Source organism: Pinus tabuliformis, chromosome 2_2 (genome assembly GCF_031772625.1).
Source record: "Pinus tabuliformis cultivar Carrire ecotype Pingquan chromosome 2_2, CPIR1, whole genome shotgun sequence".
Classification (NCBI taxonomy): domain Eukaryota; kingdom Viridiplantae; phylum Streptophyta; class Pinopsida; order Pinales; family Pinaceae; genus Pinus; species Pinus tabuliformis.
Genome location: NC_142300.1, coordinates 621,728,127 through 621,751,949, shown reverse-complemented (window position 1 = coordinate 621,751,949; position 23,823 = coordinate 621,728,127). Strand labels below are relative to the sequence as shown.

General features: G+C 37.2%; 1 protein-coding gene across 3 annotated transcripts; it reads right to left on the bottom strand.

Annotated features, from left to right (window-relative positions):
• Positions 1-15,970: 15,970 nt before the first annotated feature.
• Positions 15,971-18,902, bottom strand: LOC149194186 (uncharacterized). Of its 3 annotated transcripts, none has more exons than XM_089407320.1 (2): positions 18,208-18,902; positions 15,971-16,237 (listed from the first exon to the last, which is right to left on the bottom strand). In XM_089407320.1, the coding sequence occupies exons 1-2, from the start codon at positions 18,397-18,399 to the stop codon at positions 16,226-16,228; spliced, it is 204 nt and encodes a 67-aa protein (XP_089263446.1). In that variant the 5' UTR covers positions 18,400-18,902; the 3' UTR covers positions 15,971-16,225. The 3 variants fall into 3 exon arrangements, with proteins under 3 accessions (XP_089263446.1, XP_089263445.1, XP_089263444.1); XM_089407319.1 differs by lacking the exon at positions 15,971-16,237 and adding an exon at positions 17,326-17,958; XM_089407318.1 differs by lacking the exon at positions 15,971-16,237 and adding an exon at positions 17,326-17,935.
• Positions 18,903-23,823: the final 4,921 nt, after the last annotated feature.

Sequence of the window (23,823 nt, the reverse complement as noted above, 5' to 3'; positions counted from 1 at the left end):
CCTCCTTCTAACAGACACTTCCTGACCTCTAACCCCCCTTTCCATGCACTCATTGATGGTTGCCCGAATTTTACTAACAAAAAATGTATATATTTTTTCGTTGAAACTATGGAAAATAGAAATAAAACGGAATCCCAATTTGTGGAGTAAAAAGATTCACAAAAACCCAAACCCTGCCACCATTTGAGTGCCAATGGTTAGTGGAGGAGGAGCTAAGGTTCTAGGAAGTAGGGAAAGGGTGTATAACCTTCGAAGCCTACGCAAACAATTATTTGAACGTGGTGATAAACGAGCAACAATGACTTCACTGGGTCCACGTGCCAGTATTTTATTCGAAGGAGGATGACGAAAATAATCCTTTGTGATTTGTTGAATCTGCCCAAGCCATCCTTGTAAAGGAATGCATATCGACATAATTATGTAAAAAATATAATATAAATGCATAGAATAATGTTATATAAGTTATATTTTATTTATAGTACAAGGATATTTTAGAAGATGTTTTTTTTTTCCCATAGGAAAAATCATAATTTCTATTAAAAGGAAATTACATTTTGTAAATGCATTTAAGCATATTCAAATAGAGAGGCACTACCTATCTTCAACAAAATTATGTTCAGGGACATATGTGATCAAAACATTGATACCTTGTGTCCACATAGGGAGGTATCAATGGCTGTAAATATACTGAATATGAGTTATATATATTAATCTGGCACTTTGTGAGTGTAGATAAAATGTCAAAAAAGAAACTATGAATATTTACAGATGACATATATATGAAGTCTGTTCCTCCTATGAGATCAACAAAAATTAAAATTTTACAGTGATATCCATAAATGGCCGATGGTAAAATTGGTAATGTGCACCATCACGTTGTTCCCGGATCAACCAGTTTTCTGAATACCTGTTCACAGCCTCTTTGGATAGCCTGTCAGCAGCTGTGTTCCGCTCCCTGTAAATATGATGGCATGTAAAAGAGTCAAATGATGTAATAAATCTTAGATCCTCGTCCAGAATATGACTCAAAGTATAAGCATTGCATATGGAAGATTTATTTAGCCAATCACAAGAAACTTTTGAATCCCCAAATATTTGTAGATCTCTACAATTTTTCTCCAATGCAAATTGAATGAGGAATTTTGCTACGGATAATTTGGCATAGTTATTAGTTCCTCTATCGAATCCCATAATAATACTGTATGAGTGATGTGCATTAATATGAAGGATGGCGCCCCCGCCACACCCATTCTCCTATGCAGCGTCGTCAAAGTAAGCCCACGACCTCTGATAATCAATCGTCTCAGGTATAATGTTGCGCGATCGAGGGGGTGGTGCATCTTCGGGTATGAGGGAGTAATCAACCAGAACACGGGCAGCAATGGAGGGCCAGTGAGGGGATTCATTCCGGAAGGTGAGTCTGTTCTGGGCGATCCAAAGGGCCCAACAGACAAGAAGATGGATATTATGTAGCTTGGTAGGGGAGGCAGAGGTGCACTAGTTTGTCCATGCCTCAAGGATAGATGCGCCCTCCCAAGTATTGTGAGAGGAAGCTGAAGGTAAAATATTATTCTTGAGATTCTTTGTCGCAGAACATTCCAAAAATAAATGTGAGACAGATTCATTGCATCATTTCAAATATTTTAGAAGATGTTGTATTCATAAAAAATACAATTAAATGATTAATTTTCCCTTCTCATTAATAGACAAAATGCTCCGCGATAATTATCTTTCTCATTAGATTTTAATAGTAATATCCACCACTTATATATATATATATAAACTCGAACCTCGACAACTTAGGAATGACTATCTTATGAGGATGCTAACAATTTTTTTGAAGATACTACCCTGGAAAGGTCTATAATTTAATATATGACCCATTTGTGTTCTCATGAGTATGTGATTTATAAAATGATGTTAATATAATAACATACTTTTATATTAAATTTTATTTTTATGCTAGTAAGAATTTTAAATTTATGATTTTTATTTTTCAATTTTAATATTTTTCTCAAAGAAATAAATCCGTCTCTCTAACTTTGAGGGCTAGAATCATGGCTAGAGTAAGTTTGTTAGTACTAGGCTAGCCCACAAGTATATACTCATTTATGAGTTCATCAAGGAATTGTAGTTCATCATGTCACTAGCAAGGATTTGAACTTGGGTGCGAAAGATAACAACCAATCTGCTCAACCACTTGAGATAACCCTAATTGAATTTTATTTTTCAATTTTATATAAATAGTAATAAATAAGTATTTAATATAAAAAGAATTATTTTTTATTTATTGAATAAATATTGACCCTCAAGGGCAACTTAATTGGTGATGGCTATGAAAATGAAGTGTTATCTGTACAAAGGTTTTAGGTTCAAAGCCCCCCGATTCACCTATGCCTATGGAAAAGGCATATGTAGGCACCTAGAGGTTATAGTGGTATTTGTTGGAATTGATCCCATGTGAAGCGAGTTTGAGACCCACCCATTTGCCAATTCCTTTAGAAAAAACAATATATTGAATAAGATAAATTAAAGAAGATATATATATATATATATATATATATATATATATATAACATAATTTACAAAGAGTTCTCTATCCATAAAGAATGAGATTGTGGAGTAAGTACTCCCTTTAATGATGTCAAGAACAAGGTAGAGTATGACAAGACTAAATGTACTATAGTTCGAGAGTATGATAAGAGTAAATGGACTATGGCTTATAAAATATGTATTTAGGAATATTACAACATGGATTATTGTAGTGTGTGTTTTGTGATTCAATGGTGATGGAATCCATCATCATACTTTATTTTTCTTATATGAAAATAGAGGTTTTCTCTTTCTAAGTTTTCCACTCTACAAATCCAATTACAATAACAATGGTGTATTCTTCTCTCAACTATTTCCAATAACTAACCTCAATGTTTTCTTCCATATACATTTAGTTTAGAGGATATTTGAACCCCTCTTGAAAACCAATATGATTGTAAGCAAACAACCCCAACAAGTTACTCTCTTCTTTATGGTCTATTGTAATGTTGATTGTGTTGGACCCACCAAATTTAGGGGATCTTCCCGATATGAAGTCCCAACTAGACCTCACACCGTTCGGTGTAGGAGTCACATCCAGTATGATAGCTCGGTTTCCATTATATTGAAGATTTTCCTTAGCTCTTGCTTGTCAGCACATGAGAGTGGTTTACTTTGTCTTCAAACAATGAGGTTCGTGTGCCTGGTGAGTGCTTAGTGCCACTTGAGTCAAATTTATTTCACTACAAAGCGAGAGGGTGGAAGTGAGTCTCAATTTGAAAGGGAATAGTCCCAACTCTGCTAGAGACACACAACACAATAGGACATGCATAGCTTCTAGAAAAGTAGTCCACACGGATGCGGAAGTCACAAACACAAGGTGAAAAAATAGCACATACAACACGCAGCGGAATAGTCCACATGAGTGTGACGGGCGTTATAACAAGTTTACAACAATGAATTTGTTGAGTGTCCGATGGGATAGCCCACATGGGCAAGACAATGTTAACAACTAATACAACACATTTCCAATAGCATATGTACTAAAACAACTGAAAAAGCATCCCATGAATAGTCTTACAAACAAATACAATACATGTGTGAAAACATGCTAGCCTGTTAACAAGATTCTGAATCAAGTGAAAGTTCCAAGACACATTCGTACACCATTACATCACTAACCCTGATAGTGGGGCATTGGAGCCACTGCTCGCTCTTCAAAGAAAAGATTACAGACTCTCAAGGCTATGTGGAAGGAGTCAAGGTGAAAATTCTTTTGCATGTACAAATGAGGGGTGTATATAGCCAAGGGTGAAACTAACTCTTGTGACTATTCGACTTCCCTCATGACTGTTTAGCTTACATGACTCTTCAACTTTACATGTGGGTCTCTTGGACTTCCACATTATATTGAATTGAATACAACGGTATGGCCCACAATAGTGATGTGGCCGAGATGACTCATGACATGACTCAACACGACAGAGCTGGTATGCTCAATTTGTTGGTGGTGTCCATGTTAAGCTACAATGTCGTTGAGTGATGAATGTGCTCTTGGTGTATCATAGCTTCAGCTTCGCATGGCAAGGTGTACGGAGCCTTCGATGGTCTTGGTGTTCACTTGATGTTGCATGTGCATGTCTCTCCTTTACTTGTACTTGGCATGCTCCATCTGTTTATATGTTCACGAGCAAGTCTCCTAGCATTCGCTCCTTGTTCATCCCGTTCGTCGTCGCATCATGTCTCATCTTTTTACTTGTATCTACAATCACTAATGATGAGACGACATCAAATCTAGAAATATCCTATTCTACCATGATGCATTATCTTTTTTTTCAAATGCAGGTGACTGGGATAGAGGACGAGGCTCTAAGACTGCGTAAAGCACATTTCAAGTAGGGATGCGGGCTCTAGGCACTGTCAATGAAAATTGCGCAGAGGTCACTGGGAGGCTGGGATGGGAATTTCGGATCAACAGTGACTATCTTTGTGATCTAGCTCGACTGGAGGGAAGATCTGCACAATTTTTCTAGGGAGAGAGTGCAGGTATTAGGGGGACACTGGCAGTGAAAAATGTGTAGATTCTTCGGGGAGGGTGGCAATGGGTTGTGGGAGCTTGCTAGTCAAAACTGCAGAGAGCTGGGAGGCTGGCCTGTAGGAAATCATTGTGTAGTTTTTGGGTTGAGCGAGATGTTGGGCATCTGGGAGACAGCCCATGAAAACTGTGCATTTTTCAAGAGGAGAAATACGCCGACTAATAGGGTTACTGGCTGACAGAACTATGCAAATTTCGAGGACAACATAGTGATAGGCAGCAGATGTTTGTCTGGCATGTCTGCGCAATTTCTTCAGTCAACAGAGGCGGGCATGCTTGGCAGATTTTGTGCAATTTTTTGGATGAATGATGCCTGGGGTCACTACCTGGTCAAACTCTCTGGTTGACCAACTAGAGACTTGATAGATTTTCTTGCGGGCAACGCTGATTGAGATGGCTTACTGAGAAACGTTTGCGTTGTTCTAGGTGATAGTCAGTTGGGTTGAATACAAGATTGCGCAGTGCAACTCAACGGAGGTCTGGATATTGGGGGATGGTCTAGTCGACAAAGTTTCAACAAAATGACTAAGTGTGTGAGCGAGTGAAATTTTGCATGCATGATCTTGCAAACACACACTCAACATGACTCGACAAAAAGACACCTTGAACCATAAAGACAACTTACACTCAGTTTGACTGATCGATGGGTGTGAACGACAAGCGCGACACTTGATATAGACATTCAGACAACTGTGATGAAACTTGTGCGAAAGTGCTGACAACATCGCATGTGAGTGTGATAAATGTTTACATAGCGAACACAACTCAAACACAACCTTCAACATCACCAGAACAAGGTCGCAAGCATGACATAGAAATCAACATGCTGAAGATGAAAATTGGTCAAACAAGTGAAAAGGAAGCAAGACATGTAGAAGAAACACATAAAATGACTTTTCGTGTTTGCGCACATGCATGTTACTAAGGACAGGATGATATGACAATGACAAGCAGTCCTGCAAACTCAACTAAGAGGTGTACTTCGAAAGGTGTTCTTTACTTACCATACTTACCCTCAAGATGATCATGCATCCGACGAAGTTTTCATGTGGTCCTGATATTTTCCACTACTTGGTTCCATTTTCCTTCTCCTAAACTCCTTGGAAATTATTTCAACATGTCACCTTTTCCTATAGTCACTGAGAGGTAGATCTGCATAATTTCAGGAGACAGTGACTGCTCCCGGAATGAGGCCTTGGGAGGCTCGTCTATGGAGTTTCTACATGCAATACAGTGAGGGAAAACTGGACAAAACTATGCATTTTTGAGGCACAAGACACTGTTGCCAGATGGGGATCCTAGGAGGACACCTTTGCACAATTTTTGAGTGCAATGTAACCAGATTGCTCTGTGCATTTCTAGAGAGAGGTGATGGTTGCCTAACTTCTTTGTTTATTTTTGGATAGCAGTGTTGGATGGGGTCTCTGCGAGCTACGGGATATCATCAGGAAAGGGAGGTTGGTGTTTCTATGCACTGCAGGGTTTCAGCAGGCAAGGGAGGAAGCTTGAAGGTTTCAGAAGCAAAGCGCACAGTTCTGAGAAGTTGGATGAGGCTAGGATTCTCGGGAAAATGGATAAGTGTGAGATCAGTGAAACATATGTGAGCATTGATATGACTTGACTGTGATCGCACACGGACACTTAGTGACACGATGTAGACCACCCATAATTCATAAGACATACTTTTTCTGATGCAACAAACTTCATGACAAGAGTGAGCGAAGTGAGAATGAAACATGTTTATGTGATGATGACCACTCATATGCACACAATTCCCTTGAAGCAAAACAACATTCCCTTTGCATGACAAATAACAACCCCTATGCCCGAAAATGACACATGCTGCATAAAGATGAGAACACGGACAACTCTTAGGATCAAGGATGGGAGCTTGAAATAGTTAGCTCACCAATAAGTGACCAAGGATGATTGATCACAGGATCCAAGGTACACTCTGAAATTTTCATGCGAGACAAAATTTTAGAGGGTGGTTGTAGCCAATACAACACTTGGCAACACACTAGTAGAACTCCAGCTCTCTGAATGGACCTTGTTTCGTGAAAAGAAAGTCTAACCATTCCAGAGGTATTGCTCGATTCTTCGATCATGATGGCTTCTACACTAGCTTGTGTGAAAGATGTATTCCCTACTATTCTCTTGATTGATCAGCACACATTCCAACCCAAGTCAACTTAGTTATTTCAATTGGGGATGAGGGGTATATTGATGCACAAGTAATATGATTGTCAGAGTTTAAGTTTCATCTCTAGTGTTGCTCCGCTGCCAATAGGCCTGGAAAGTACCCCGACAGAGTCACGTAGGAACACAACCATTGCTCCACTTCTAGCGAGCTTGATCAGTACCCTGACAGAGCTAATTGCATCACCTATTTATGGAGGAAGCCTTTCTCTTCATTTGCCTTATTCATTTTTCATTTTTGTTTTCAATTTTTTTTTCAAGGACTGTGCATAGGAACTTGTTTATTACAGAGGTGAAAGAGGGATCCCGACTTATTGAGAGTAGAAGAGGTTGTTCCTTCAGAGAAGTATGTTATGTCTACCTCTAACATACTCGTTAAGGTTTTCCCCCTCACCTTACTCTACTTGATTTATTTGACAAGGGTTAACCCAAAACAACTGACTAGAGTAGGTGGTACTAGTTAGAGCACAAGCGTTGTCTTTTCACCAAGACTCACTCTGAAAAAAACGTATTCTCCATCAAGGCATCATTGACTAAAGACAAAATGTTATTCATAAAGAGAGAGGACAACATATAACCTAATGTTTATATTTGTACAAGTCCTCTTAGATTTTCCCAGCTTGTCTCAAGAGCCAAACAAAGTTTCATGAGAGGCTAGCTTATGGGTACAAGAAAGCAAAGAAAAAAGCAGAAGTAAAGCAATAGTGAAACAAGTAAGCAAAGAAAGCAAGAAAGAAAACCAAACCATGTAAGCAAGAAAACAAACACACAAACTAGAAAGCAAAGCAAAGAAAGAAGAAAAGGTTATTCCTACTCCTACGCTAAATAGTGCATGGGCTTACTCACATGAAGTGATATTTCCAATGCAGCCACCAGCGCATTGGCTGGCCCATGTTGGTGAAGGCATGGTTCGTGAAAACCGTAGTCAAGCGAACTAGCAAACATGAAAGATATAACAATCAAGACCAACACACTCCGAGTTTAAACACATCCATAGAAAAGAAAAGAGTGAAAGCACAAGACAAACACTCTGTGGACTTACCATGGTGTTGTGACACACTACGTATAGATGATAAGCATATGTATTCTCTGGACTATGATAGAAAAGAAAACATGAGAAAAAGAGACAACTTACGCCTTGCAAGTGTGCTTGCTGTGAATGATTCCTCCAATGCATAAGAGATGGGATCATGTGATTTCGGTGGAGGAAGTGAAATCCATGTGTTGGATTGATCTTCAGTGCATATAGATGAGTGATGAGGATCCTTGGGTGTTTCGAAAATTTTCTGATTAGAAGTGGAACTAACCTCGGGACAACGAGGGCTTAACATAACCATCAGCGCACACTGAAGTGCCTCAACAGACTGCGGGGTTTCCACTTTGTCAATAGATAGATCATCGGAGACCAGTGGCTTAGACAAATTAACAATGAGTGAATCAACATCGTGATCAAATGAAGAAGTACAAAGATCACGACAACCATGATCAGAAAATTCAGGATGTTTGTCGGCATCCTCATGATTTGATGAATCATACAGAGGGGTAGATGAGAAGCAAGAATGTTCACCCTCTGCATTTCTGGAAAAAGTAGATGAAAAGTCAAGTGGATTCTCAATGAAATATTTGTCCTCTTCGCTATCAAATGATGGACTGACATCAGGTGTGTTCTGCGAATGATCGGAAGTAGATGCATCCGTGGATGGATTTACACAAGGAAAATCAGAGATACCAAAATCATCAAAGATGTCAATAAAAAGCGGAGGAGGTGAAAATAGAAGGAGTTTATTCTTCACTGCGGGTTCATGCCCAGATGCTGGGTCATACTCTTCATAAATGATAGCGCAGGTTGGTTGTGTAGTATTAACTCCGTTAATAGCTTGATCCTTGTTCACAAATAGTGTAGAGTCTAGAACATAAGAACATAAGACAGTGAAATCTGAAGGATCAGCAGAACATAAAGACAGAGGTTAAGCTAAAAATGCATGTGAAAACCCATGGGCTTCCCAACCAAATCTACGAAGAAATTAAGAGTAGTGAAGGTGGGAGGATGTGACAATTGAACAGACGTGTGTGCATATTCTCCCACATCACTCTGCATGGGTGGAGATGTTTGATGAGGGGGAGGTAGACAGTCACTTGTGACAACAACTATGCCTGCTTGTGTTTGCGCAACTCCCTCACCAAAGTATGTTGAGTGAGGTTTGAAATTTATTTTCATTTTGGGACAGAGTGATTTGGTAAGGTAATATTCGAATTTGTCCGTGAGATATTGGAATTTCATCTAGTTCTTGAGAGCTTCAAAATGGATTAAACGGAAGCGCTGCCAAAAATCCATAGGCTATTGATGCAGGGCCTTCTGTGGTTTTAACATTTTCTTGCCAAGAGCTTCAGGATGAAAATGATGGAAATTAGATTTGATTAGATCACGAAACTACTTAAATGAGTGCATGCAATTGTGAGGCCAGTTGCAACACCACCATTGTGGGGATTCACGATGTCTGGTTGCAAGCAACATGTTGACCTCAACTTCATCAAACTCTTCTGCATCCTCCAATAATTCCAGGAAGTCGTGTAAGTGCTCAGGCTAGGCCATTTCACCTTCATCATCATATGTGAGTTCAGATAAGTGATAAAAAAACTCCTTCATGCTTTCAAAGGAATGTGCATCAAACATACAGTGTAGAGGGTGGACTACAACGATATCCATGATAGATGTGTGAAGATTCAAAATCAGATGTGAGGACTCAGCTTGTCATCCAACCCTCCTTCTAGCGTAAGAAATGTTGACGGTGTTGTAACTGTAAACATTCAGGGGATCTCCCCGATATGAAGTCCCAAATATACCTCACACCGTTTGGTGTTGGAGTCCCATCTGGTACGATGGCCCGGTTTCCATTATCATAAATATTTGCCTTAGCTCTTGCTTGTCAGCACATGAGAGGTGTTTACTTTGTCTTCAAACAATGAGATTTGCATGGCTAGTGAGTGCTTAGTGTTGCTTGTGTCAAAGTTCTTTCACTGTAGAGGCAGAGGGTGGAAGTGAGTCTCAGGTTGAAAAGGAATATTCCCAACTCTACTAGAGACACACAACACAACAACACATGTGAAACTTCTAGAGGAGTAGTCCACACGAATGCGGCAATCACAAACACAAGGTGAACATATAACACATACAACACCCAGCGGAATAGTCCACATGAGTGTGATAGGCGTTATAACAAGTTTACAAGAACGAACCTGTCGAGCATCCGGTGGGATATCCCACATTGGCAAGACAACATTAACAACTAATACAACATATTTCTAATAACATATGTATTGAAACAATCGAAATAGTTCAACTATCTTAATACAGTTTAAAGAAACATGCATTACAAGCGTCCAAAGAATAGTCTTACAAACGAATACAACAAATGTGTGAAAATGTTCTAGCATGTTAACAGGATTCTAAATTAAGCGAAAGTTCCAAGACACATCCATATACCATTACATCACTAACCCTGATAGCGGGGCATTGGAGCCACTGCTTGCTCCTCAAAGAAAAGATTACAGACCCTCAAGACTATGTGGGAGGAGCCAAGGTGAAAAGTATTTTGCATGTACAAATGAGGGGTATAGATAGCCAAGGTTGAAATTGACCCTTGTGACTGTTCAACTTCCCTCACGACTATTTGACTTGCATGAATCTTCAACTTTACATGTGGGTGTCTTGGACTTCCACGTTACATTACATTGATTACAACAGTATGGCCCACAGTAGTGATGTGGCCAAGATGACTTATGACATGACTCAACACAAAAGAGCTGGTATGTTTATGCTACTGACAGTGTCCATGTCAAGCTGCAATGCTGTTGAGTGATGAATGTGCTCTTGATGTATCATAGCTTCACCTCCTCATGGCAAGGTGTGCAGAGTCATTGATGGTCTTGGTGTTCGCTTGATGTTGCACGTGCATGTCTCTCCTTCGTGTGTACCTGGCATGCTCCATGTGTTTTTCCATTTGTAAAGAAGTCTCCTAGCATGCGTTCCCTGTTCATCCTATTCGTCATCACACCATGTCTCATCTGTGTACTTGTATCTGCAATCACTCATGACGAGATGACATTAAATATAGAAATCTCCTAGTCTACCATGACGCATTATCTTTCATTTTCGAATGCAGGTGATCGGGAGAGAGGACAAGGCTCTGAAACTGCACATAGCACATTTCAGGTCGGGATGAGGCCTCTGGGCACTCTCAATGAAAATTGCATAGATGTCACTAAGAGGCTAGGATGGGTAGTCCAGAGCAGCAGTGAATGTCTGCGGGATCTGGTTTAGATGGAGGGAAGATCTGCGCAATTTTTCCACGGAGATAGTGCAAGCAGCAGGGGGACACTGGCAGTGAAAACTGTGCAGATTCTTCAGGGAGTCTAACAACGAGCTATAGGAGCTCGCTAGCCAAAACTACACAGAGATGGGAGGCTAGCCTACAGAACATCCTACGCATTTTCTGGGCTGAGAGGGATGCTAGGTAGCTTGGAGAGAACCCATGAAAACTACACAATTTTCAGGAGGAGCAGTAAGCTAGCTGATAGGGTGACTGGCTGACAGAACTGCACAAATTTTGAGGACAGTGCAGTGACAGGCAACGGGTGTCTGCCCAACATGTCTTCGCAATTTATTCAGTCAACATAGGTGGGCATGCTTGGTAGCTTCTATGCAATTTTTTGGAGGAGTGAGGCCTGAGGTCACTGCCTAGTCAAACTCTCTGGTTGACCAAATGGAGACTTGATAGTTTTCTTGTGAGAAGTGCATATTGAGATGGCATACTAAGAAAATTCTTCACCATTCTAGGTGATATTTAGTCGAGTTGACTCCAATATTGCACAGTGCAGATTGCCTAGGAGGCAGCCTCAAGATCTGCGTACTTTTGGGCAACAATACATGATCACTGAGGGCTGAGATTGCACAGTGTATCTCAATGGAGGTCTGGCTGTTGGGGAGTGGTCTGATTGACAAAGTTTCAACAAAATGACTAAGTGTGTAAGCAAGTGAACTTGTGCATGCATGACCTTGTGAACACACACTCAACATGACTCGACAACAAGACACCTAAACCATAAAGATAACATACACTCAGTGTGACTGATCGACGAGTGTGAGCGACAAGCACAACACTTGAGATAGACATTCGAATGACCATGAAGACACTTGTGCGACAATGCTTACAACATTGTGTGTGAGTGAGATATATGTTTACAAAGCGAGCACAACTCAAACACAACTGTCAACATCACTAGAATGAGGTCGCAAGCATGACATAGCAATCAATATGCTGAAGACGATAGTTGGTGAAATAAGTGAAAAGGAAGCAAGACATATAGAAGAAACACATAAAATGACCTTTTGTGTTTGCGCACATGCATGTTACTGAGGATAGGATGATATGACAATGACAAGTAGTCCTGCAAACTCAACTAAGAGGTGTAATTTGAAGGTTGTTCTCTTCATACCATACTTACCCTCAAGATGATCATGCATCTAACAAAGTTTTCATGCGGCACTAATGTTTTCCATTACTTGGCTCCATTGTCCTTCTCCTCAAGTCCTTGGAAGCGCTTTTGGCATCTCACCTTTTCCTGTAGTCACTGAGAGGTAGATCTGCGCAATTTTAGCGAACAATGTCTGTTGCCAAAAAGAGGCCTTGGGAGGCTCGTCTACGTAGTTTATGCATGCAAGACAGAAAGGCAGCTTGGACAACATTGCACAGTTTTGAGGCACAAGACACTGCTATGGGATGGGGGTCCTAGGAGGACAGCTCTGTGAAAGATTTTATTGCAGTGCAATTGCACTGCTCTACACATTTCTGGAGAGCAGTGCTGGCTGCCTGATTGCTCTGTGCATTTTTTGAGAGTAATGCTAGCTGGACTCTCTGTGGGCTACAGGGTTTCAATAGGCAAGGAAAGTTGGGGTCTCTACGCACTGTAAGGTTTCATCAGGCAAGGGAGGAATCTTGAAGGTTGCAGAAGCAAAGCGCATAGTTCCGAGAATTTATATGAGGCTAGGTTGCTCGGGAAAATGGATAAGTGTGAGATCAGTGAAACATATGTAAACATTGATAGGACTTGACTATGATCACACATGGACACTTAGTGACATGATGTAGACTATCCAGAATGCATAAGACATACTTTTCTTGATGCAAAAACCTTCATGACAAGAGTGTTTGAAGTGAGAATGAAACCTGTTTATGTGATGACAAACACTCATACGCACACAATTCCCTTGAAGCAAAGCAACATTCCCTTTGCATGGAAAACAACAACCCCTATGCCAGAAAATTACACATGCTGCATAAAGATGAGAATGCGGACAACTCTTAGGATCAATGAGGGGAGCTTGAAATCATCAGCTTACCACTAAGTGACCAAGGATGATCGAGCGCAGTATCTAAGGTAGGCTTCGAAATTTGCGTGCGAGCCAAAATTTTGGAGGGTGGTTGTAGCCGCTACAACATGTAACAAAGAACTTACTTCTAAATAATTATTTTTCATCCTTAAAATTCTTCACTTGCCTTATAGAACCATTACTATATGGTAAACTATCATAAACAAATAACAAATTAGTTAGAAAAAATGTTCTTTCAATCATGATAACAACAATTCACTCATTTCTTCTAGCTTCTTATAGGCCCTCTACTCAAATATTTAGCCACTAATAAGAACAATTGAGGAGAGAAAGAGCACTGTTATCTTAACTCTTTATTAGGCCTAATGAATGTTGAGGTTTATCCATTAATAAGGATTAGAAATGACACTATACTGATAGACCCTATTATCCATTTAACCATTAGTAAATTGAAAGTAGTTTATAATAGAATTAATCTTAGGTATAACCAACTTGGTCTACCATACATCTTTGATAAATCCAATTACAAAACCATGGTTGTTTGACCTTTTATTTTTATAGTATGAATAAATTTCTAAAATAGCTGTATTTCTTTATGAATTTTCCTTCGTACTTGAAATTAAATTGTTTATGTGAGATAATAGATGAAAATTTTTCTAACCCACGAGGCATATAATAGATAATGATGGGGTGTTCTATTAAGGCACTTTGTGGTGAAAATGCCACTGGTTCGAAATCCCATGGGAAAAAATCAAGACATGTTAAGGGTTAGTGTGGCCCAGGTTGGGTGTAATCCTCAGGTGATTTTGACAGCTTAGATGCCCCTGGGTTGCGACTACTCAAGCCACAGGTTAGGCGTGCTAGTCCTCTTAGGTCTCACATTACCTAGCAAACAAAAGAACAAAATAGTTGATTTTTTTTTAAGTTTAATTACCAAGGTTTTAGCAATAATATTATATACACAATTGCATTAAAAAATGGTCCTAAAGTCATCAATTCACTTTCGCTTCTCTTTCTTAAGAATTAAAGTTAAGAAAGTAGAATTTAAGGCTTCTAAAGCATTCCTATTTCTTTGAATGTCTTTTGCCACCCTTAAGAATTCCTCCTCTACAAGCTTGTAGAACCAAATGAAATTTCAACTACTCACATGTTTAACCACACAATTTTATCATTCTTAAAGAAGCCAATACACTAGAGAGTTTCCCCTTAAAGAAATTCTCGATTCTTGAATTGTCTTATTAATGATAAAACTAGAAAAATACATGGATAACTTTAAAATTTCCACTATATTATCCCTAAAAAAAATTGTAATATAATTACCTCTATCATTATTCATTTTCCATATGGAAATAAAATTACCTCTATCATTTTTTGTTTCCCATATAGTAACTGCTCGTTTTCTATAATTAGCATATTAATGGAAATGATTTATAACTTTGACTCATTTTTGTAGCCATATAGCCACAACTCCTCATCCTCGATTTCGATTCTCTCAATTATGGTAACTTATTATATTTCTTCTATAGTACTTTAACTCATTACGTGTTTCATCAATAAATACAATTTGTTAATTATTTTCAAATATCTCATATACCTCTCTTTCATTATCATTAAATTTTTTATTTAAATTCCTACGGCTTTTTGTTGCCCAATGATGACTACTTTTGAAACCTTCTTCAATGAAGCTTCAAATTAATGATTAGAAGACTCTCTAAAGTTTACATAAAAACCTTGCCCAAATGATGAAAGGCAATATTTCCAAGAAGATTTCATTTCTAGGTAAAAAAAATATAAATTTATTATTTTATGATGAAATGAATTATAAATTTATTGAAAATTGTTTATTAGTTTTTTGCAAACTAATATTTTCAATTTAAATTTATTTTATTTTCAAGCGAGGAAAATATATTTGAGCACCATACAAATGCGTGTAAATGAAGGCGAAGAAAGAAAATTCAACAAATTCACAAAATAAACTCATAAAAAGCGGTTACTTGTGACCGATGCAATGACATGGAAAAGAAGTAAGAGGAAAATAAAACCTCTGTGTTGAAGGGGACATAAATAATAATAATGGCGGTGGATAAAGAAAGAAGTCATCAAAGACTGGAAAAATTGAAGGTGGGCGAGTGACGCAATAATTGAGAAGAAAAAAGAATGGAAAAATGGAAAAATGGTTGGTGATGTCCATTGGTCCTAATTTGTTCCTTTTTTCGTATGATTTATTAAAGGCGACATAATTTGCTGGCAATAAAGCGGGAAAATATAGTCTCCATATTGGGTGGGGGGTATCGCAAGTTGCAACTCAGAAAAGTTGTTTGGAAACAAATTTATTGAAATTTAGTTGGTGGTACGGCAAAGACCATGGCCCAACACGTCATTTGCGACTTCTTCGTCCTGACGCCGCCCCGGTCAATAGAGAGATTTAGTTTTTTCCCTAAATTCCTAATTCCTTTTTTCCATGTTATTTCTTCGCCCAACTATAAACTACTTTATAATGAATTACAACTAGCAATTGTACCAAAAGGTACAAAGAGAGGCCGATAGGATTATTAAATTATAATTGTTGAATTTCACTAAAAGAAATGTTGGTTCAAGTCTACAAAAAGCAAAGAGATTTGATGTTTGGAGTTCTATGCTTTTTGGTCACTTCTTTAAATACAAAATAGTTACAACTCTAGAAAGTAAATTTACTTGCAAATCCAATACATCAAGATTATGTAACCGATAAAGCGCATCTGGTATACTTCCAAAAAATTTATTATTGCTAGCATTGAAAACAGATAAAAGCCCTACCTTGGCAATCTCAGATGGAAGCTTACCTGAAAATCTATTACAGTCAATTTGTAGGTTAGATAAATTTCTAGCATTGCCAATATCTTTAGAAATGCTTCCTTCAAAGCTGTTAGAACCGAGATGTAGCAGCGAAACTCTTGGCAATCCCCATTCCAAAATAAGAAATATCAATTTTTTACCTCAATCATTTCTATTCCAAAATATTTCAGAATTCAAAATAAACCCTGCAAATAAAAATGCAAACAAATTAACCTACCTAGAAGTATGTTCTCTTTTGCATTGCATTTATGCTAAAAGGAAATGAAATGCAAAAAAGCAGGGTGATATTGCATATGAAAATAAATGGATAAAAAACAGGGTGATATTGTATATGAGAATAAAAGGATTTGGACTTTTCTGTATATGGTGTTTCAGTTTCAATGCCAAAAATCTGCTAGAGCGGTTAAGAGGAAAGCGCTTAATGTTTGTTGGATACTCAATAAGTCAAAACCAATGGGAATCCATGGTCTGCATGGTCTGCATGCTTCAAGCAGTGTTTCCTAGCAATAAGAAAACTGTTAGTCAACAAGCTTCAATATTCAAGGCCCCGGTAAGCTGATAAATGCATGCTTCAAGCAGTGTTTCCTAGCAATAAGAAAACTGTTAGTCAACAAGCTTCAATATTCAAGGCCCCGGTAAGCTGATAAATGTAGTTTCCATGGATAGTTGTGCATTTGATTATATGGTGAGTAATGAAGTCTTCCAATCTTCTTTCTCTTAATAGGTTTATGATGCTTCTGTGGAGTTTTTCTGGGCTCCACTTCTGGAAACAAGTTTAAGAGTTTGACACAAGGTACACCATAGTTATTATGATTAAGTTGGATGCAAAGTTGAGTAGAGTTGATATGTAAATATAAGAAATAAATATATAGTATATGGCAATGCCCACCACACTCATCATCAGTGATTCAGTGCAGACAATGCCATGATTTTGAAACAGGAAAGGTAGAATAATTTGATACATTCTCTTGGATTCATAAGATTTCTTGTAAACCTTCTGTGTGCCATTTCAATAGCATCCAAGAATAGCATAATATGAAATTTTAAATATAGCTGCTAATCTTGCAGCCTGCTATTATTTTATTTATATCTGTTGCAATGTTTGTTTTTCTTTCTATGTCATCTCATTTTGAACTAAAGGAACAGGTGCTTACGACATTTTCAGGCTATACAACTCACAGGAGGCTTACAATTAAGGCCCGAGTCATAAGAGATGGAAATCTAAGCACTTCATCAAGTTGGAGGCAACCACATGTTTGAGAGATCCAGAGTCTGCAATGAATTCACAGGATCGAGCAAAAGTATGCTAAATTTAAATGTAAGTACTTGTTGGTTGTCAGAATCCCGAAGCTGCGAGTAGAAGAATAAAATGTAGACATCATCCAACAACTCTTCCCCACGCTAGAAGTGTTAGAATAAAATGCAAAAGTATGCTAAATTTAAATGTAAGTACTTGTTGGTTGTCAGAATCCCGAAGCTGCGAGTAGAAGAATAAAATGTAGACATCATCCAACAACTCTTCCCCACGCTAGAAGTGTTAGAATAAAATGTAGCCACCACGCAACACAGTCTTCCCCAAGCTGGAAGTATTAGGATAAAATGGAGCCAGCATATAACACACTCTTCCCCAAGCTAGGAGTTTTAGAATAAAATATCGCCAGCATACAACACTCTAATATCCCTGCCACTGTGATGCTGTAGGTGGCGGAATCCATTTCGCCATGATAACCCAAGATTTCCACCCGACCCCACCAGCAAGACATGGGCAACCTGAGTTCCCGAGCCTGCACGCAAGAAGCGAAACGATTGGCAGAGCCTCCATCTCCGGGAATCTGAACCTTGGCAACGTATAAAACACCCCGACTTTGCCATCTAACCAAGAACTGTTGGCAGAGTCTTCAGCATTCTTCAAAATAAAAAATGATTTAAACTTATTCGAAGTATATTGATTTAAACCCTACCGAAAGTATATTAGCCTTAACCCTAACAACTGATATTTGTTATTTTTTTTCCTAGAGAGGTCTACAGTTCAAATCTTTACAGGAAAGACGAGGGCAAGAGCATATGGAAGTGTACGTTCCGAGGGCAAGAGCATATGGAAGTGTTACCTTTCTAAAGAATTAATTTAAAGCGAGAAACAGGCCAGAACCCTAACCTGCAACTGAAAATTCCGAAACTTCTCCTGGGAATTAGTGATGTTGAAAGCCCTGTTGCCACTGGTGCCGATCTCCGGCCTTTGCAGCTTACGCACGCAGTTAGCAGAAGCGTCCACCCGTTGACGTCTGGCAGCGACGATGCGCCGGCCACTGCAAGGTCGAGGGCTTGCTGCGATCCTTCTCCCCTCCATATTCAAGAAGGTCAAAGATAACTATTCTCCCTTCGCAGCAAACAACAGCGTCAAAAGAAGCCTCTGCGCCGCGACATCGCAGCAACAAATATTGCACAGATCGAACCCTAGGGACTCCGTTTGCATTTGAAAACCAACTGGGCCATGTTATAGATTCCAGATGGCGTAGCAGAACCCTTCGGAGACCCTTGCCAAGCCCATTCTGCAGACGAAAACAAGACCATAGCCCCTCACATCAGAGCAACTGTAACGGAAACCGCGTGGAGGGTTTGGATTGATAGACACCACCATTCAAAGGGGAAACTGCGCATTATGGAGGAAACGGGCAAATGGGTTTCTCATGCTGTGTTCAGAAGTCCACTAGAAGACTTGGGCATGGAGATCCAAGAGGCGTGAGAGCTCGGATTGGCTGGTACCTTTCGATACCGGTTGAAACCAAAACGAGGAGGATCAAAGAAGTGATGGAACGTAGCTGATAGTTGTTTTCAAATTGGCGCCATCTAATGCGGGTTACGTGGACCACAACAATTTAATTTTCGCTTAAGAAACCATGCCAGAGTTCAACCGTAAATCGAAAGTGTTCACGCGTGTTCACGCCAGGTGTCAACCTGAGATTGAAAAGGACGACGAAGGTCTGTTTCAATAGGAAGGCCTATCGGCCTAATTAAAGAACAATCAAGTAACTTATAATTCAAGTAACATACCTTCACTTACACACCACGCCCATTCGTCTTGCTTTTTCTCAATGATTTCACCATGGCTCCCACCCGACCATTTGAACACACTCCACAACCCCCTGGGTCAACATGCAGATTTCTCTTTCCTATTAATGTATTTTCCATGTTATTACCCCTCTACTTTATAGGAATGTTGTTGACTATATATATATTAAAGTATATAAATTAAAAAAAAATGGGAGAATTTCTTTATAGAATTTTATTTTTAGTTTTTTTTGTTAGTGGAAAAGTTTAGGATAATTTTTTTCTAAATTATCATAATTTTAATTTAGGAAAGTTAATATTGTTATAAATATTTTAAAGTTGAGTTTTATTGTAAGTGTATATAAAATATTTAAAAAAAAATAATTTTCACTTTTTAATTTTTTATAGTGCCATAAAGATAACAATTTGTTTTGACTCCTAACATTTTATGAATTGTCCAATATCTTGTTTTACTATAGATTTTATTGAAGTTTGATTTTAGTTTAATAATGTTGTTTTTCTTCGTTAAACTTGTTAAAACAAAGATATATTTTTTATTTACTACATTATGGTTGATCATCTCTTCATGGTATCTTAATTTTCTCTTATCCTCTAATTCTATATCAAATTACATTTTTCTCCTTAAATTTACATGTAATATTATTAAAATATTGTAAAGTTTTCTTTTCCTCATACCCCAATGATTTCAGACAACACTTGGCATCTTTACACGAGCCTTGTTTAAGCCACAAGGAGTTTTGGTTGGAGTTTGAAGCAACTTTAGGAATACTCTTCTTTTCCATGTTGATAACGAGCCTTGTTTAAGCCACAAGGAGTTTTGGTTGGAGTTTGAAGCAACTTTAGGAATACTCTTCTTTTCCATGTTGTCTATCAAGGAGTTTTGGTTGGAGTTTGAAGCAACTTTAGGAATACTCTTCTTTTCCATGTTGTCTATCAGGTGAATGCATGAAGACGAGTTACACTTTTGGACCAAAATATGGCCATGAAATTTCAAACTTTTAATCTTTTATCAAAGTAAAGCTCTCAAAATTCATATAAGGGTTGTGAATTTTGATTCAGAGTAAAAAACAATTTGTGGAGAATTATGTTGTTTTCCTAATGATTGTTTTTGCAAAAGAAATTATTGTCCTATAATCTATCAATTGCATAAGCTCTTCATTTTTATTGTGTCATTTAACTGAGAGAGTCAAACCATTTACCAAGGGAGTTGGTTTCCTAAGATTGATTTCATTCATGATTTTGTATAAACCAATGTTTTTATGAGAATTATATGGCTGTGAGGAATATTGTAATGAAATCTTCTCCTTAAAAGAGATTTCAAGAATATTGAGTGGGTTAGAGAGAATGAAGGACCGTTCGATTAGTGATAGATTGAGGAGATAAAAAGTCCTAAGTTATAGGGTTAGTTGAATTTTTTTGGATCTTAGAGATTCTTGGCTCTGAAACTAATTTGATTTCAACCATGTATAAAAATATTTTATGTAAATTATGAGGGAAAGAAGAGAGTGAGTGTGCTTGAAAATAGACAAGCCAGAAGTTGTGGAAGTCGATATGGGATTCAATACCAGGAAGGTCAAAGAAATGAAAATCGAGCCACAGGAGAAGACAAATAATTTTATTTTTTTTAATAGAAATGTATGTACAAAATTATTAAGGAATGGAATTCATTATGTTATTAATTGTCTTTGTATTATGATGACTTCAATTTAAATAATGAAATAAACAAATAAATTTATATGGATAATGAAATATTATTATAAATTTTAAGTTGTTAATTTTCATATAATATATATTTTTTTAAATTTATTTTGAGAATGAATAAAATAGTTATTATGATATTAAAGGAACTATCAATCATACTCTAAAAATTAGTCCTGATGATGGACCCCCTTTGGGATTTGAAACGTCGACAGAATGAACATGATACTGTGGATAATCCGGATCATGCTACTCCAAAAAACAACCACAGAAGCTTAAAATCTAAGATATTAAAAGTTATATATATATATATATATATATATATATATATATATATATATATATATATATATATATATATAATCATGTTTTTTTTTTATGTTTGTGTTTGTTAAGTTTATATTAAGTGGATAATTTGTGATGATGGTATTTGCATGAAAATTGGGGATTGTAGTAGTATTTAAAGAATTTTGGTGCACTTACGTGTAGCTATTGATTCTCCAAACAATTCAGAGTAAAAAAGTATAGTCTCTCTTATAATATTTTAGAAGTGTTATAGATTATTTTATTTATTATATATTTATTATTTTGAAACACTCAAATAGAAAAAAAAACTACTTTATTTTGAAACGTTCAAATACAAACTAAAACATTTTTACATTCTTTTTATGTAGCGAATCTATATTGTCCATAGAAAAGAAATGATCTTTAGATTCTTTTTATGTAGGGAATGTATATTCTCCATAGAAAACAAATCATCTTTATTCTGAAACATTCAATTACTAACCAAAACATCTTTACATTCTTTTTATGGAGGGAATCCATACTCTCCATAGAAATCTTGTGATCTATTGGGTGGTAAAACAAACACCCATTGCCTAGCTCTTTACCATAATATGAACATAGAAACCAGTCCCCCAAATCCCATACGTAATGTTAATAATGACATTTTTTCATCCAAATGGCTTCTCCATCCCACTTTGACATTATTACTCTTACCACCATTGCCTTCTCTTATTGGTGGCTTGTTTACATTGCATGGATTTAAAGGACACCCTCTTAAGCATTTATTCTTTTGAAATGATGTTACATTGAATGTAGAAAATTGTGTCCCTATTGGGATTGGGCCACATGAGCTATTAAATGAAACATCAAAAACTGCCAACATTGACAATTTAGAGAGCTCTTAAGGAATCTCTCCAATCAACTTATATTTTGACAAGTCCAACTATTCTAAGGTAGATATCTCACAAAATGATATAGATATTTGTCCCTTCAATTGATTTCCAGATAACTTCAACAATCTCAAGCTACTTAGGCTCCCTATGCTTGCAAACATTCCTCCTGTAAAATTATTTCTTGACAAGTCAATTATTGTATTTGTAGCAAGCACATATTATGTGAGAGTATATTCAGTTCTTTAATTGATAAATGAAAATCGTACTTTAATCTCATCTTTAATGATTGAAAATATAACATTGATTATAAATCCCTGGAATCTCTCAAGGTGAAAAGGTATTCCTCCATTGAATTTATTATTGGATAAATCCAACACTTGTAACTTGGTAAGATTGGTAATAGATTGGGGAAGGCTGCCATGGAAATTATTATAACTAATACTTAGCACTCTTAAGTTTTGAAAAATTCCAATATATTGAGGCATCTCACCCTTTAATTTATATTTCCTTAAAATGAACAATTCACACATGGCAAAAGACATTGGCAAAGTTTTAGAAAAAATATTGGAATGAGCTGAAAAATGCTGTAAAGAATTTGGAAAGTTTATATTACCCAAAACTCTACTAAACAAATTTTTTGATATATCTATAATGGAAATAAACTTGAGCTTTTTTATAATTTTAAGAAGACTCTCACTCATATTATTATTGGACAGATCTATGGTCTTCGAATATTTTATATTTTTGATGGCTTCAGGGATGTTCCCAGTGAAGTTGTTTTCTGATAAAGTCAAAGATTCTAGTGAAGCCAATCCACTAATATGAGAAGGGATATTTCTAGGCATATTATTCCTACTCAAATCTAGGTAATCAAGAAATTTTATGATGCTATATGGAATATGTCCAGTTAAGTTGTTTGAAAATAAATAGAAGAATTCAACAGATTGGCGCTTTCCTATTTCTTGAGGAATGGTACCCGTGATCTGGTTGGTATTATGGGCAAGAACTATAAGCTTCTTCAATATTGTAATGGTTTCAGGTATGGGCCCTTTGAGTGTATTTGAATGAAGATCTAGATAATAGAGATTACTACAATTTCCTATTTCGAAAGGGATAAAACCTGAAATATTGCTACGGGCACAATTATACTGAGGATAAGGATAATCGTTGTAAGGAATATCACAAAGGCCATGGATCGAAAGGCAAGTAATCTCCTTCAAATTACCCAACTCGGGTGGTACAATGTCAATTTTTTTTCATAAATTATCAAGAAGATAAATAGTTTTTAGCCTTAGGATTTGGAATAAATCAAAACTTGGTTGATAACTTTGTACCATCATTTTTGTTATTTTTGTATCTAGGAGGTGGAAATGGTAAACAATGTTAGATTGTACAGAACATGTGAATCCTTTCAGCAACAATCGTTGGTAACCTAAATTTTGGGAATGTTAACACAACTCTAGTACAAAACTGCAACTTTGCTCCCAATCATGCACCATATCATTGCAATCATATTTGGCTCACCCTAAGAATTGAAAAAAATTAAAATGTGGCAGATCAAACTATTCTTTCTTCTGTAACTACTACAACACTTTGACCCAACAAAATTCAAGTAGCACAAAGAGTTCACTGATGGAAGTGCTTGAACTTGTTTGATCCCCAAAACAGGTTTAATAACAAGGGAACTGCATATGAGATGCAAATAGCTTACAACCAAAAATCCCAATAAATAATCTTCAGAGTTGAAAGATGAATTTTTAGCTACTTGTGCCCTTGACGAGTGGAGGAAATTATAAAAATAAGAATGAAAATTCTATAGAATTATG